This window comes from Cervus canadensis, chromosome 13 (assembly GCF_019320065.1).
Source record: "Cervus canadensis isolate Bull #8, Minnesota chromosome 13, ASM1932006v1, whole genome shotgun sequence".
NCBI classification, from domain to species: Eukaryota; Metazoa; Chordata; class Mammalia; order Artiodactyla; family Cervidae; genus Cervus; species Cervus canadensis.
In genome coordinates this window covers 39,608,287-39,626,371 of record NC_057398.1, presented here as the reverse complement: position 1 = coordinate 39,626,371, position 18,085 = coordinate 39,608,287, and the positions used below count along the sequence as shown (strand labels likewise).

Genomic DNA, 18,085 nt, shown 5'->3' with positions numbered 1-18,085 from the left:
AAAGAGACAAAGAGAAAAAAATCCTCAGAGGGGACACTGCCTAACTTCATTCAATAACCATGTGCGTGTGAATCTCTTTAAAAACCACCTCCTTTCTCTCTGAAGTTTTCTCATCGCTATATTCCTCTGACCTTCTGTTCCTTTGCATACCTTTTAGTCTTTTTCTCTACCCAACTTCTCTGTTGTCAGTGATATAGTACAGAAACTAAACTATAAAAATTCCAGAAGTAATGCTTTTTAGGAATCATATTTTAAAACAAAAAACTTTCAAAAACTTTGTTTTGTGAATTAGGACTTGGATTAAAACAAGTAGTTTTGCCACTTGTGATAAAAAAATGAGACATTTGATTTCTCAAGCTGACAGTACTTTTTCTAGCTTTTTTACCCCTTTCATACATACTATCTCCTATCCTTGGAATGCCGATACCCTCAACTTTTTCTGTTTTCTTCAAGCCCTTTTAACGCCCCAGCATCTCCAGTCTAAGACTCCAAGTGTCCCTGCAACGCTTGAGGCGTAATCCTGTCGTTGCACTTATCCAACTGTGGACACTGTTTACTTGTCTCTCTTCCCAGCTCAACTGGAAATTCCTGGGCAGTGACTGTCTTTATTTCTGTACCCCTAACACTTTATACAGTACCTAGCTCATAAACAGGGCTTATTGAGTGAATGAAAGAAAACAAATTGAGTTGATATACAATGTTTAATCAAAGTTTATTTTTAGAATTAGCCCAATATTTAGTGTATTTTAAGAAATGATTTAAACGCACACTTTCTCTCTTGTTCTTGTGCTATTCCTTCTGTGCTAAAACTTTGCCTGGCTAATTCTTTTTACAAGTCATAAACTGAGCAGAGTTCATGTAGGCATATCATCCCTTAAGCTGCCTTTTTGCTGCAACCACAGAAGAGGGTTTATCTGTACCATCCTTATGGGTAGAACCCGAGTTAGACGTTTAAAATACGGTGAAAGAAGTGTGGCAAGGTGGATTATATGACCAGTTATCTCAGAGACTAGTTTATACAGTATATTATATGTTTGCATCTTCAAATAAAAATTACAGACTGTTTTTCCCCTTATGTTCTTATTTCAAAGTTCATCAGTTGATTCATACTTTCCCAATGACATACATTTAAAAATCATGGGTTCATTTTCACAAGGGGAAGAAATGCTGGCTCTAAAATGTAGCAAGAGTCATATTAGAGAATTTCTCTTGAATCCTTTAAATGTACTCCAACTTCTCTGTTGTTTCCAACATCTACTGTAAACTATTCTTGGACAGTACTGGCTCATTCTGTACCAAAGCTAAAAGGGCCAAAAATATGCTGGATAGCATCCTATAGTGCTTTTGACAATTACAAAATGTTATCTTCCATGTGGACAAAATCATGACTTCATAGCATTTTTCTGAATTTTGCCTTGGACTTTTTAGATATGCAAAACCTAAATAAATGTTCAAATTAAGAAGTAAAGCACAATGCTGTGCTGAAATTTAAAAATACTGTGTCCCACAGTCTGTTCTCTTAGAGCAGACATTAGCAAGAGGAAGTCCTGGGTTATAGTTAGCTGCCTTTCCATTTCACCTGGAGGTGTGCTCCTGTCTGATTTATTCCTGGGCATGTTCACTTATGTCCTTGAATTCCTGCTTAAGACACTGCCCCCTACAGGTGCTGTGAAAGGCTGCAAGCAGGATAAGGAGTAATCTCAGGTCATGGGAAGTTTATAATGTTGTTCAGATGATAAACTATGTATACATGCCTTAAACTTTGAAAAATGATGCAAGGATTAAGTTATTCAAGAGGGTCATGGAGAAGTAAGGCATTTCAGTTCCTGGGAAGGAGATACTATGGGCACCCCCCATTTAGCTGACTCGGAGCCACAGAGCCATTTTTGCCTGAAGCCGCTTGGGAACCAAGCGCAGCAGAGTCCATTGTGCGAGGCACGTGTCATGATTTTAGAAAATTCAGAAGCAGTTTTTGCTTTTGTTCTCTAAGAAATTCATCCTATGTAGCCCTCAAAAACGGAGAAGGCAATGGCACCCCACTCCAGTACTCTTGCCTGGAAAATCCCATGGACGGAGGAGCCTGGTGGGCTGCAGTCCTTGGGGTCAGGAAGAGTCGGACACGACTGAGCGACTTCACTTTCACTTTTCACTTTCATGCATTGGAGAAGGAAATGGCAACCCACTCCAGTGTTCTTGCCTGGAGAATCCCAGGGACGGCGGAGCCTGGTGGGCTGCCGTCTATGGGGTCGCACAGAGTCGGACACGACTGAAGCGCCTTAGCAGCAGCAGTAGCAGCCCTCAAAAAGCAGAGATACTTTACTTCTTGTGCTTAGGTAGACAAAACCCTTCTTTTTTATCTTTTCATCAATAAGGTCAAATGACCCTAAATGCAACTACGTGTAAATTAAATTTTGAAACAGTTATATTTTAAAGCTTTATCTATATCTAATAAGTAGAATTTATGGTATAAATTGCATATCCTTTTTATGCAAATAACTGTCCTCGTAGGCAAATATAATTCCCCTAAAAGTATCAGTCTTTGATTTTTTGAGGGTTTTTTTATTTTTTTAAACTTGGGTCCACCTAACTAAATAGGCTGGGCTTCAGTCGTACCTTTTTCAAAGATGAGAATTTGGAATGCATGGTTAGATGTGCTCAGTGTCTGCACCCACTGCCACGCTCATGAGCAAGCTTTTCTAAACAAGTAGTTATTCTTCTGGTGATGACTAACAAAAAAACTACTGTAGTATAACATCTCAGTCTTTACAAAATAAACCTAAAACCGATTTGACCCATGCTTGAATCTGATTTCCAAAGGTATCAAAGAATTTCTACAACCATTTCTTCATCTTTCTTAAGATATTTTTTCCCAGCACTTTCTCTTTTTCGCTCTGACTTTATCTGGCAAGTGAAATGAATTGCTAAGAAAGCAAGGACAGAATCATTTATTATGTCTTCAGACAGTTTTCAAAGCATGGGACCAGCAGCATTAGCATAATCTGGGAACTTACTAGAAATGTCTCACCCCTATAGGAAGTCTGTGTGGGACCTAGAAACTTCTGTTTTAGCAAATCCTGCAGGGAGTTCTAATGTACAGTCTAGTTTCAGAGACACACCCTTAGAACATGCCCATGTGACTGCCCTATAGAAAGAATCCTGGCCTAAGAGTCCTGATATTTTGTAAGTAAGGAAAGGATGCAGCCTGAGCTACATAGGCCTAGTCTGGCTCACAAACTTATCAGATAGATAAATCTCACTTTCCATCCTGAAGAGAAAGACAAGCCATGTCAGTATTTGGTGTTACGATACACCCCTGTTAAGATCGGTCACCCATTATGAATACTCAGAACCAGCTAACCAAGAGAAGAGCAAATGAAGATTAAGTTCTCCCATTCTTAGAAGAGAATCAAATGAGACAATAAGAGAATTGATTCATTCTTCTCTCTTATCAATGTAGCCAGTTTCTCCCCCACCATGCCACCCACCCCATATGAACATTCCACTTTCTTAGAAAATGTGTCGTTATCCAAAATACTGCACCCGGCCCATCCCTGCAGCTACAAATGCAACTTTAAGTATTACATCTTTCCCTTTGATTTGGAAGCAGAAACATGGCTCTTCTATCCTAACCATAAACCGCCCACACACCACACAGTGTTTCAATAAACATTAAGTGATGCAAGATGCTCCATTTCAATATAATGGGTAATTTAATGAAGCCCATCTCTCTGCAAAGTAATGGAGGAAAATCTGGTACAAAACAAATAACTCTGCTTGGCCCAAAATAAACTGTTTTATGAGGTGAATGTCTTTGGAAACTCTTTGAATGGTTAGGAACTGGACCAATGAAATGAACCTTAACAGTAAACCTTAAATGTTTTTCTGGTGTTGAAGTTGGCAAACATCTTAGCATTACTTATTAAGAAAATTCACACTGAACAACTTGATGCGCCTCTTGGATTGTTTCCTTTACAGATTATCAAGGGGTTATTGTTTAGAAATAAATGATGCTTATTTCTTCCAGAAGGGTTGACCAGCTCTTTAAGATTTTTAATTACTAAGTATGTGTATGAGTTACTTTAACTTGAAACTAGGCATAGTTTAAAGATGTCATAATTATTTTAAGAGACCATGATGGAAATTTGATCTTTCTTCTTTTTCAATCATTAATTCACCACACAGGGTGCAGTGCCTATTTAGTGCCCTAGGGACTCCCTTAAAGTGCTGATAACGGATAGGTTCTCCTGATTTATTTATTTGAAAAAAAAAATAGCTTGAGCCAAAGACAAAGCCAAGTTCGGGGATATAGTGGTGAACAAGACAAACAAAAGACCTGGCACATTACAGAAAGTTGTATTTTTTTGGTTCCCTGCCTTGCCTTCTTTCTGCAGTTGCCTATTATCGTTGACTTTGTCTCGTTGCATCAACATGGTCCAAAGATAGGAGAGGAGGTTAAGGAGAAGTTGCTCTGCCATCAGAGTATTTTCGATCTTTCTATTCTCTGTCCCCATCATTGAGTCCATCCCTTCCACCTCCCCACTTAATTTCTAGTTTCTTTAACCCCATTATAGACCTACATTCTGCTGTGACTTTCAAATTTTGTATGCCACAATTAAAATCATATTTGCCCCTGCTTTAATCACATTATTGTATTCTCAAGCTCTGAGCCTGAATTACAAAATTTTGCCTCATTTTTTCTGCTTAAAATGGGGTGCTATAGTAAAACCACTTGCATACTTGTCTTAGCCCATTTGTATTCCACTATGAATAGATTTGAATTTTTAAAAATTTTGAAGCATAATACAGACCACATAGTACATGCTCAATAAATTATACATGTAATGCATAACTGGAAAGCATGTTACAGACCATCTAGTCTGAGTCTCCTGTGTCATAGATGAGAACACTGAGGCTTAGAGAAGTTTAGTGACTAATGATTATACAAATTGGCAGTTGGAGCTAAAATCCACATCTTTCAATTTCTGTGTAAACTTGCTGTCTCAAATATAAACTTCTGACAAATGCTTCAAAAAAAGTTGCATTTCTGGCCTTGTTGGACCTGCTCTCCTTGAGCTACTCTATAGCCTGTCTGAACATCTTTGTGTAGGTACTTTTCAGTCATTCACTTATTTGTCTGCTATTTAATAAATATTTATTCACTGTCTTCTAACCACATTATACTAAATACTGAATATATGTAATAAATATAGAATATGTGGTCTCTGCACTCAAGAAATTTGCAGTCTATTGGAGGACACAGGCCATAAGCTAGTAAATACATAATGTTAAACAGTTAAGTGCTATGAAATGCATAAAACCATGAAGTGGTGAGGAGTGGTGGTTGGAAATTATCGGATTGTCAGGAAGTGCTGGGTATGACGTTTAAGCCAAGAACCAAAGAATCAGAAGAGAACTCAGTTGCATTCCTTTCTCTCTTGGCTACAACACTTAGTTAAAACTATCATATATGCATGGAACAGTTTCTAGCCCACCATGCTACACTGTATTCTGCCCCTCACTGCATTTGTCAAGTCTACTTTTTTTCAAATAAAATCCCCTAATTAAGCCCATCCCATTATTGAGGCTTCTGGTAGAGTTTTGCTTTTTCAAGTTCAAATTCGGGCCAACTCTCTCGCTCCTCCTATAACTGCTAAAATGCTAAGAATATGTTTCTATAGGTTATGTGACTAACTATCAAACTCCCTGAGGAAGGGCCTATGATTTAGTATTTATTCCAAACATCCACTAAACAATTAAGCAGTCAAATATCCTGTAGGTAGACTTTCTAAGAGTCTAAATCCTACATGCCATTATAGCTGTTTCGTTTTTCTTTTTTTTGCTAGAACAGTGATTTATTTTTTAAAAATACTGTAGTATAATGTAAAGATCAGTGGCTATCATAAGTATTCATAAGTTGCTTCTTACTTCTAAGAGTAACTTTCATTTATTCATTTGTCAAAGGTTCAATGACTGAATGACAACCTCTGAGCTAGACACCACAAGAAACTGAAAATGACTAAGACACAGTCCTTTTCTGGTCAGTGGCAATAAACATATAAACCTAATTCCAGAAATACCTTGGGATGCTAGAGAAGCATAAAGATAGGAAAAGTTAGGTCAGAGAAGACTTCACCAAGGTGGGTGTTGAGGGAGGAATACAGTTGGAGCAGATAAACAAAAGAATCAGAAGAGAACTCTGACTGAGGACATCATTGACTGCAGCACCATGCTAAACACTCTATGAAACAACTCAAGTGCACATGACCTCTGGCCTCTGGAAAGTCCACATCAAAGGAGAAAATGGCTGGGTTCAAAGCCAGGATGTAAGTTAAACATATAACCATTTCAAATGAAAATGAGTAGTATGCTAGTGAAAGGGCAGGTGTTTTTGCATTGTCATAAGCGAAAAGGAAATAACAGGAGGATTTTTCCCAGCAGGAAATTGCCAAAACATTTCTGGCGGTCACACTAGCCGGTAGCCTTTCTGCGGGAAAAGGACTTACTTGTTTATCCAAATTAAACAGCTAGTAGGAATTGGTTTAGTTCCATACTGTGCATATAAAGTATCTGTAGTTACACTTTGAAAAACTGAGTGCTGCTTAAGTGATAAGACTTAGTGTAAGAGGTTAAACTGGCATGCACCTTCCTAAGAAAAAACCTTTCCTCCACAGTTCCGATATTTTTCAGGCACCGGAGGCAAAAGAAACGCCATTAAGATCTATGAGTTTGTGCTTAAGCAGTCGGTACTTTTACCATTAACCAATGATACCTCTTTAGTTTTGATTTTTCCTTGACCATCTAATTTTATCGTATAGCTCTGTAATTCTTAACATTGCATAACCATTTTCTTTAGCTTTTCTAACTTCACTCCTTCATCCTGAGAAAGAGTATTTGATTGGATCAATTTTGTGTGTCCAATAAAGAAGAAAATTTCATGACATGACAGTAATTCCAGAAAGGAGGCGGGAGGGCTCTTTCTGAAAAATATCAACAGGAGAGTCTTATCAAGAAGAAAAGTTTCAATTTGCAGAACTTGTTGAATCTCATTGGCTATAAACATTACCCTCTGAGATATGACGTGTAAAGTCAAGTACACACATAAAAAGCTTATTAATGCATTTAGGAAATAAATGTATGGGTTCAAGAAATAAAGAATATTAGTTGGTATAAAGCTGAAGATTCTCAGATACAGTAATATATCATTATATGAAGTTTATTTATTTAGAAACCTCAGCTGTTAGAAACACCATTACCAATCAGAAAGTGAGCAATATTGTTACTAAAAATAAAACTTATAGGACCCAAACTAGGAGCCAGAGCTCATGCAGTTTACTCAGGCACTCACCCTGAGCCTGTTTATGCTTACTATAGAGAACTCTAGAAACCTTGATTTTCTGATTTTCTAGTACCCAGTAAATTAGAAGTAAAATATAGAATATATTGGAAAAAGCTAATGCTGAGGTCAATGAGAAGTGATAATTAGCATCCTGACAGGGGAAAAAAAAAAGGAAGAACATTACATAAAGGGAAAAAAAAAATTCAAACCCCCTTTAGTCTCTGAGGCCTTACTAGTTCCTGGAGTGGGCATACTCTACTGGCTGAGAAATATGCAGTGCGTTTCTGATGGCTTTTATTTATTTTTTTTTTCAGATGGCTTTTAAGTGATTTAATATTTTTATTAGTATTGGGAGGGAGGACTTCAGTTTTCAGAAAGATTTGCGTATGAAAAATATCTCATTGTCATTAAAAAATGCTGGGTGAATGAGAAGTGACAGTATTAAGTTATTGCAGATGGCAGCCATTCCTGCTAGCCTGTTTGTGCATGAGCATGTGCCTGATGGCTCTTTCTCAGTATCTTTGGGATAACCTTCTAGTCGTTACCCTACTTGTTTCTTTACCTCTCTCTTTCTCTCTTTCTAGCCGGAGACCACCCCCATCACCAACTCGTCCCACTATAATCCGTCCACTAGAATCCTCCCTGTTAGACTAAACGAAGTGTCTGGCATGGCAGTTAATTACTAATGAATTTTACGAAAGCAAAATATTTGATAACTGTTGCAGTAAATCATGAGTAGTCGCATGTATGGACATCAGTAGGCAAGTAACCAGTTTGACTAATGCATTCATCACTCACCTTCATTGCTCATGGTATGTCAAACTTCTGGGGTTTGACTGTTGAAAACTGCTGACTCTCTAAGGTTTTGTATGTTGTATCGACCAAAGTAGGTTGTATAACAGCCCTCTGCTTTGTGGACCGTTCGCCTACCCTGGCATACATTTGAAATTGCTTTGACAGGTTTCCCACATTACCTACCAGAGAGCCCATTCAGTATAATTCTTAAGAGATAAGAGATGGTGGGCTTAGACCTAAATGATATATACTTATTTTCCTGCATTCTGTTTTGACTGATGGAAATTATTTTGTCTATTATAAGTGTGTCTGCCTACTCCAGGATTACCTGTTTAGAGCCTCTCTCCTTCCTCTTTATTTCATAAAACTGCTAGGAAGTAATTTTTAAAATTAAGATTCCTTAAAAATACAATTTTTCCTGAAGCACAAAGTTGTTTGCAAAGGAAAAGTTAATGCATTGCTTGCTCTAGAAGGCTTCTCATGCCAGCGTGTTTTTGCTTTGGTCTAGAAGCATATTCAACAGTGAATCAAAGCTTGCCTTTTGGTAGTCAGTCAGCAAATTTGGCTAGTTAGTTTCAGAATTTAAGGAAGAAGCAAAATATCACATCTCAAGAAGTATCTGGACAAATGTAATTTCTTTATTCACCTATGTACTTACCTCCTCACAGATTACAGTGTAGGTTAGCATAGAAAATATTTAATTTTTTATATTGATCTGGTTTTAGGCATGACTGACTACTACACTTTGACACTAATTCCATTCTATTTATTTAATTAGAGCAAAAATATGCCTCTCTTTCCATGCTAATATGTAATTCCCTAATGCAAAAATTTAGCCTACCTTTGAAACAGTTTAACTTTTTATCCATTCTAGGTTTCCTTAATAAATCCTGAACCTTATTATAGGATAGCCATATTTAAAAAATGGGACCTGGCATGGAAAAAAAGATGCCCCTGTTTAAGAGCAGAGCTCATGCTCCTGCAGTCAAACAACTTCAGGGTCTCTTTCCAGGCCCTTCCAAAAAATAGTTAAGACATCAAGATTTAAAGCAAATTGGCAAACTCTAACATTTCTAAAATTTACACGTGCAGCTTAGCCTGGGGGTTAATAGTTCAGTCTCGAGGCTGACTTTTGGACTACCTAGGAGTAGATGATTAGCATGTAGGAAACGGCCAGAAGGCAACTGGAATTTTGTCTGCTAACTGTCCCCAGACAGCAGACCAAATATTCACTGCATATTTGTGTCCCATGACACCATTTCATGTTCTGCAGAAGTAAATCAGGTTAACCAACTGAAATGTCTCCCTTTGAAAGCAGCAAACATGATTTGTACATTACCTTAACTTTAATTTCCTGTGTAGTTTATACCCAAAGCAGACACCCGTAAAGTATGAAGTAAAAACTTTTAACCGTTATTAAAAAGAGAACTTGCCAAGGTGAATGGTGTTGTTTTGAACTTATTCTAAAGGGTTAAAACTATGCCGCTCAGAAACCAGAGAATACAAGATTTACAAAAAGAGCCCTTCAACTTTTAAATTACAAGTGATTGTATAAAGAACTCCACCCTAAATCGCCACCTTAAATCTTCTCATATCTTATGTTTTCTCCTGGAAAAAAGTTAACTCTTTGTGAATGGAACAGAGGTGCAAAATACATGCCATGTTTATAAAACAGCATTGCCGCTGAGTGGAAATATGTTAAGTAAAAGGAATAGTCTACAGTGAGATCTTTTCAGAAAATTTCCTCTTTTTAGGATTCCCTTTGCTTCTTCCTTTGAATTCGCTAAAATAGGCATCTAATGGATTGTATACTTCAGGGTTTGGCTTTGTGCTATATGTGGTTTTGCATTTTTCTATATTTCAAAAATTTCCTTTGGTTAAAGGAAAATATTGTGGATAACCACTGGTGTGTTCTTAGATCAGCACAAACCATGTCAAAGAAAATTGGAGATTTGTTTTCCAAGTTTCTTTGCACTGGTTTTATGCAGTCATAAACAATGGCATTTGTCACCTTTGGCTTTTGCTCTAGGTTTATAACCCCACAGTTTCCCTGTCTCAGTTGTCTCATCTTGTGTGTACATTTTTGTTTTATTTTACTTCTAAGCTATTTCTAATAGAACCCAGCCTCTCTCCTGGAATTTCAGCATCATATTGGAAAATATTTTCACTTTACTGCAGTACTCTGTCATGTGATCAGTATTAATCCCATTTCCCAAAAGGTTTGCATCCTATTAAAAGGAGATGTCAATGTAAGTGAAGTCACAAGCTCTAGGATGTGCAGAGTTTGGAGGACAGCGTTCATCTCAGGCCTTTAGATGGGAATGTCACTTACTGAGCTTTCTAAGTGTTCCCCATACACTTCAGGTCTTTCGTGTAACTTCCCTTGATTCCTCCAATGTTGCCTGAACAACAGATGTAGCTCCATCATGTCTAGTATAATAAAACATACAGTGATTTTAGGATTTTGAAAAATAAACTGTGTTTATTTGATGGGTAAATCTATTTTATTGTCACATGCTAAATCTTGCATGCTTATTGACTAATTGGACCTGCCATCAACTCAGTTGTGGACAGATGATTGAAATAGTATTGATTTAGAACAGATACATTACATTTTCAGACGTCATCTACCAAAATGACTCCTCTGAATACTGCTTCTAGCTGTAGTCTGTAACATAGAAGAGCAGTAGGGTCTGTTTAATTAGCAAATTGCCTACTTGTTCAGATACGAACACTATTCCAAAACATGATAATAAAACCAAGTTCCTGTGATATAACTATAAGCTTTCTGACCTTAGAATTAAAGAGTAGTCATATATATTCATTTTATGACTTTTTAGTATAGACTGTAGCCATAATTCTCAAGTATGAAGTGGGACCTAATACCAGTATGTGACAAATGTTGATGTTTTCTGTGTACACACATACTTTCTATGCATGTGTCTCTATACAGACTACGTGTATAGTATATACATAGTAAATTTGTGTAAGTACGTGTATTTTGTGCCCTTTTGGGCAAGTAGGTTTAAAATTACTTGTTAAAATGCCACGAGCATGAATGTGATTGTATGTGTATCGTGTATATATGTATATGTATGGGTGTAAATATGTATACATGTGCTTTGTATGTGTGAGTATGAATTATTTTTTAAACTATGCTAATACAAGAGTTAGCCTTAGAGTATCTGCCATAATACGTGATAACAGTGGTTCATTTCCCAAACATACATGAAGTGTACAAAATTTTTTTGTATTTTATTCATTCTGAGAGGCACAAGGCTCAGAATTTCCATGACAACATGGTAGAATAACATCTGCAGGCAAAAAAAAATAATAATAATCTACAGACATTTACATCTAAATTCACAACATTGCTCTTAAAGAAGAAATTATCTTTGCCAATATAGCTAGCTCATAGTAAGTGTAAGATCTGTAAACCTACCTTTAAGATCGCTGATAGAATTATAAAAATTATTCTTAGACTGCTGAGCTAAATCTTTTACAGCTAAGTTGGTCTATATAGTCATCTTTTTCTCTATGGTAAATGTCAAAATTTTAGAGGGATCTAGCAGAATACAAATAGTGGATTTTTCTGAATAATTGCTTAAAATGCAGGGAAGAAGTTATGTAATACCTCAAAGGCAAGTCATCTATTCACTTTTTCAGGTAGACATTTTTCATTTGTCAGACAGTATAATTATTTGAAATTGACAGGAATCTCCTTAACGTTGAGAATAAAGCTTAAATTGTAGGTCTTTGAACTATAGAACTCAATGAAAGAAGATAATATTTGAGACTCAAGCCATGAGTTTTATATTATTTCACCAAGAGGACTGAAAGCTATGAACTCAGTTTAATGTGAATGAGGCTGTTGATAGTTTCCAAGAAACAGTTATTGGTTCACTAGATCGCTCATTCCTTTCTCAAAAGCTCAAGTGTGTCTTTTAATCTTCAGTCATCCTGTCTAGTTGGTATGTTTAACATTATGTGGTGTTCTATATTGTGAAATTTTAAGATTTTGAAGCATATGTTGTATATGCATTGCTATCTGTATATATGTGTAAGAATGTCAGTATATATGAGAACAATAGAGAGGGAACTCAAGGAAGAATCTCCTGTTTGTCTTAAGACCTGTTCATATTGGTATATTGGTGAGACTTCTCACCTGTCTAGGCTTCCGTAGTGGCTCAGATGGTAAAGAACCTGACAGCAATATGGGAGACCTGGATTGGGAAGATCCCCTGGAGAAGGGAATGGCAACCCACTCCAGTATCCTTGCCTGGAGAATTCCATGGACAGAGAAATCTGGCAGGCTTCAGTCCATGGGGTCGCAAAGAGTCAGACACGACTGAGCGACTTTCACACACACACACACACACACACACACACACACACTCTCACCTCTCTGGTCTGACGTTTTACACATGGCTCAGCTCAAGGCTTCATTTCTTTTTTATTTTTACCCTCTGATTTCTTAATGTAATGTTTTTTAAATTAACTGTAAAATTATTCTGTCTAATCTCTTGCATTGTCTGTTGTCAATTTGATAAAAATGATCCTCCCAATCAGAAATTCCACCATTACTTGATTTCTGTTTAATTTCATATGTATAGCCTTTGTTTTGCTTGCCTATGTTTCTTTTCTCTCCCTTTTCAAAATCAAACTCGTTTTATTGCTTTTTTATATTAAGAAGGAGTGTACAGAAGCAAAATCTTGCCTTTTGTGTCAGTTCTTTAATTAATTTGAGCCAGAATACTTTCCACTGTCTTCTTGACACTTTCAGGATTTCTTAATGCTGATATATATGGATGGACTCTGTGAATGGACATTTTGAAGCAACTTCCTTTAAGTCCTGTATCATTCTAGAAGGTCATATGTACCTATTGTGAAAATGTGAAGCTGTACTACTGAACCTGAAATAAATGATAACATTTGAAGGACTCCCCCTTCTTCATTCTTGTATATATTTGAGTCATGTTTATGCTTATCAGGAAGATCTGACTTGTAAATACTTAGGACTCTTTTTAATCCAGTTGTCACAGAATTACCAGTATGAAGAATGATAGCATTTGGCATTACTGTCATTAATTTGGGGAAGAATGAGATTTTTAAGGGGAGCAAGTTGAACAAATCAAAGGCAGGAGAGTGGGAAACATTTTACTACTGACTTGAAGTTATTGTTTTACTAAGTTAAAGGACACAAACCTTAGGCTGCTGAACTGTGCAGAGTGACACTTGCCAAGAAGCACTGCAACACTTAGCTATTGAAAAGGAAGTGATTCTGAAAATCTAGGTCTACAGAAGGCATTTCTTACAGAAAGTAATTGAGCTTCTGACTCAACAGTTGACCTCCATTGTTTACTCATGGTGTGTTGATGGGAGAAGTTAAACCTTTTTGTTTCCCCAGTATTGAGAATGGAAGAGTGTTCAGTAGTTACACATGTCCTTGTCCTAGCTGAATTTCCAGAGAATAGAGAAAGACTCTGTAAGAAGGGAATGGGAGGGGAGAAATTTTGATTTACTTTCCCTTTATGTTCCGGAGAGACTCCTTGTGGAAAGATGAATTGGAAAGACTGTTGGGTTAATTCACACTTTCCTGTTGTAATTTCTTTCTCAAGTCTATACATGTTCTGTGAGAGGATCCTTCAGTGTCTTCAGAGGAAGCCTCTTAATGGAAGAAAGAGTCAGGATGCGAATCCTGCTATGCCCTTGTGTTGTATGTGTCTTACTGCATGATTCTTTATTCAGAATTGTTCCTGATAGAAATACCAAAACCAAAGGACCTTATTGTAACTGTTTGGCAGATTTCCATTTGTATTTTTAAAATAGTTCTGACATCAATGTAAATATCTGCCAAATTAGTTTTCAAGATTCTTGTTTTTCTGCTGCACTCTTTAAATCTCATATGGGAAGTACTCATTTCATCACACACCTGACATTGCCCCTTTTAAGGCCATTTCTTGGAGTTCTTTCACACTGAGGCAGCCTGATACTTAGAGAGTGCAGGCAAGAGATGTTGGCTAAAACTACAACTTTAATTTGGAGTTTCCCAAAGTCCACTCCATGGGATTTTAATGTTTTACACATTCATATACCAAGGGCCTCTCGATTAAATATACTTGGGAAAAGATGACTAAAAATTAAAGGTTTCTTTTCTAGAAGACTCTACAGAATCTTTCATATCAGATTACAGGGCTAGTGTCTCCATGTTTCTCCACGTCAATGCTTTGTTCATAGAGCATCTATGAACTATACTACAGGACTAGTGTTCTGAGGTACACGCCTTAGGAAACACTGCTTTAGTGGCTTTAGACCAAGTTCAGTTCAGTCAGTCACTCAGTCATGTCCGACTCTTTGCAACCCCATGAACCGCAGCACACCAGGCCTCCCTGTCCATCACCAACTGCTGGAGTCTACCCAAACCCATGTCCATTGAGTCGGTGATGCCATCCAACCATCTCATCCTCTGTCGTCCCCTTCTCCTCCTGCCCTCAATCTTTCCCAGCATCAGGGTCTTCTCAAATGAGTCAGCTCTTTGCATCAGGCAAATGCATTGAGTGAGATTTTCCCAGTACAGACCATCACTAACACAAAGTTGGGTGATACAATAAAATGTCATCGTAACCAGAGATCCCAATTTAGGACCATCCTCCTGGTATTCTGGTGCTTTGTCACAGTGGGGTCTGACCAACCAACCAGGTAGGTCACATAGGAGCAGGAGGCCTGAAAGCAGATAGCGACAGACATGCCATGAGTCCTAGGGAGCCTTGTGGAGAACTCAGATCATTTTCATTATGACTTTGACTCTCTCACTCCAAAGTGAGAGAAAATACTGAAGGTTTGGGAAAGTGAGACAAGAAAGGCAATAAGAATAGGCGTTCTTCTCAATGCTTCTCTGATGATCTCCACTTTTAAGTCAACTTAGATCTCTCCCTTCACAAGAATACATTGGGGGTCACGTAATTACCTGAGAGAGGGATACTGAGCGAGTCCTAGTATTTTCAGCAAATGCCTTCAAGCACTTCAGCATTGGGTTAAGTAACATAGAGCAGCAGTCCACCACCTTTTTGGTTCCAGGGATTGGTTTTGTGGAAGACAATTTTTCCACTCTTTTGAATTAATTATATTACCCCTAATGTATTCTTGTGAAGGGAGAGATCTAAGTTGACTTAGAAGTGGAGATCATCAGAGAAACATTGAGAAGAACACCTATTCTTACTACCTTTCTTGTCTCACTTTCCCAAGCCTTCAGACTCACCCACTTCTCTGGGATGTGAAGTTATCTAAGTGATGGGCAAAGGAAACAAGCAGAGCATGTTTTGTGAGATTGTAACAGAAGAGAACAAAGTTATAAGGAAGGACTTCCCAGGGCTCTTGCCAGAGGAATGTCACCATAAGAACAGATTGCAGCATTGAGGTAGATCCAAGAGAATGTGGTTAATTCATCATTCTTATGAATAATGGGGTCTTTTATGTATATATGAATTATGCCCCTGTTCCACACACAGTTTTTCCTGCCCCTTTACTTCCTGTTTTGGCCAAACAATTCTCTGAAGTTATTTTCAGAAAACTTAAGGAGGTATAACCTGAAATGATCATCTTGACTAGGGAGAATTTGCTTGTACAGTGAATGCTGGCATGATGAGCTTTCAAAAGTGTTAGCAACTCAGTATCCCCATTCAGTAGTCCAAACTCAATACTTCAAGTTTCAATTGTTAGAAGTAGTAACAATAGAAAGTTCCTTTGTTGCCCTTCACATGAAAAGCCCCAATATTTTCAGAAAATGCCTTCAAGCATTTCAGCATTGTGTTAAGTAACATAGAGCAGCAGTACCCAGCATTTTTGGCTCCAGGTATCGGTTTCATGGAAGACAATTTTTCCACCGACCAAGGCAGAGGTTCAGGGGGTGGGGATGATTTCAGGGTGATTCAAATGCATTACATTTATTGTGCACTTTATTTCTAATTATTACATCAGCTCAATCTCAGATCATCAGTCATTATATCCCCAGAGGTTGGGGATCCCTGATATAGAAGATTCTGGAAAAGAGATAGTAAAAAAAAATAAATAAATAATTGCCAAAATCTTTACTAGAAATAGCTCTGAGTCAATGTATGGTGTCATCACCAAGGATGCCTTTTTGGCAATGAGTGGAAAGTTAGATACAGGATGAGTGAAGAGGAAAGAAAAGAGCTAAGGGGATAAACATATACACATTTCTCTGATGATTGAAGCAAACATTCTAGCTGTTCATGAAATATATTCCAAGACATAAAGCTTCTGACGCTTTCTGGACTAGAACACCAAACTCAAACAGGAAAGTGTTTTGGCATATGCTGACAAAATGTCCCTTCAGCACTGTGGACTTGCTGTTCAGTTTAATGGCTCACCTCCCCACCCTGCTGAGGTCATTAAAGTGTTCTAAAGCCCCTTCAGAACTCAAAAATAGTTTCTGTTTGCTGGGCAGGTGATAAATCTCACCAAGTCTGACAGGAATTTAATTACACTTTCTTCACAAAAACACTAGGGATACCCATTACCTGGATCTCTAAAGCTAAAGGCTTGCAGAGACCCCCCACAGTTGAAAGGTTAGGGACCCATAATAAGTTCTTCATCATATAAATGGATGGGAGGCCTCCTTAAGTGCAGCCAGCTTAAATTGGACCAAAGAAAAATTGGTCTTGGACTTTAGGAAAGGTAAGATCATTTTTCACTGCTGCTAAGAAATACCCCGGTCAGCTTGGCTCCATTAACATCTTATAGAAGATGAAAAAGAAGTTTGTTTTTGTTTTTGTTTTTTTGTAGACCTCCTTGCTCCACTCACTGAAGTGTTACAGAAGTAAGATGGAAGTGAGTATGTTGTTGAACACCTGGAGGAATAGCCAAAAAGAAGTCCCACAGGGAGCGGGGTACTGAACTAACCTCACAGTTCTATGGCTTGCTGTAATGTTGAGCTCATTACCAGTTGGGTTAGAAAGAGGAAATTAAATGTAGACTTTTGTAGGAAACCCATGGGAAAGCTTCATTGGCCTGCTGTTTTCCTACTTACAGAGCTGTGCATTGCTGTGTAGCCTTTACTGTATCTTCTCTACCAGCCCATCATCCAGACAGGCTGATGTCAAAACTAACCACATCTCTGGACCCTTCTTTCACAACCCGTGAACCTGACAAGATGCAAGCCAGGCTAGGGATACAGAGAAAGAGCCAGCAAACCAAATTTCACTTACCCTGGACCCAGTTCAGAATAAATCAGAGCTTCAGTTGCACCTAACTCGGAGTCAAGGAGAAATTTTACAAAATCCTCATGTCACCATGAACCAGATATAGCCTCCTAGTTTACCTGGGCCTAGAAAGGCTATCACATCAGGATTTTCACCTGGAGGAAATTCTCATTTGCCAATCCTTTTCTCCAAGATCAACCCCTGATATTTTCCATCTTGTGATTACACTGCTTATCTGATCTCTTGCTGCTTTCTACTGACCCTCATCTTAAAAAAAAATTTCCCCTGTCATATTGCTATATCAACTCCCTCTCCCCCTGTGGAGATTTCACATTTATTGAAATCTTTGAAAATAACTGAATGTCACAAAATCAGGGTTGGGAAACAAATACTCAAGTTATAAAGGTATGTGGCTCTGGTACTGTTCCCAGTTCTCCTGAATATGATTGCATGAATATCATTCCATGGTACAAAATAATACAGGTTTGGAGTGGCCTCAAATGGCTCATTCCTAGCACATGACTGGTAGCCAGGAAACATCCCAGGAGCTGCTTACTATGCCACATGATCTCTCATTTCCCTTGCATGTCTGCATGTTTTTTGTCTGATTTAAGTTTGATTTTTGTGGGATTATTTTTGCATGCTCTTATTTGGATTTGTTTTCTGGTTTAAACATTGTTTCCTTCCTCTGCATCTGTGTGTTTCTTTTTGTTATTTTGTTTTGTTTTCACTA

At 37.8% G+C, this 18,085-nt stretch overlaps 1 protein-coding gene across 9 annotated transcripts in view; it reads left to right on the top strand.

Moving 5' to 3' along the window:
• Positions 1 to 18,085, top strand: part of DNM3 (dynamin 3) — a 619,318-nt gene that overhangs the window by 601,046 nt on the left and 187 nt on the right. For 5 of the 9 annotated variants that reach the window (XM_043486192.1, XM_043486186.1, XM_043486183.1 and 2 more), the window contains one exon: positions 7,921 to 13,071. The exons of 2 other annotated variants lie outside the window; for them this stretch is intronic. In XM_043486192.1, coding sequence (XP_043342127.1) covers positions 7,921 to 7,990 — 70 coding nt within the window. In that variant the 3' untranslated portion in view covers positions 7,991 to 13,071. Of the gene's footprint in view, positions 1 to 7,920; positions 13,072 to 16,936; positions 16,982 to 17,182; positions 18,074 to 18,085 lie in introns of those variants that run through there. 2 more of the 9 variants (XM_043486190.1, XM_043486188.1) reach the window with 2 other exon arrangements.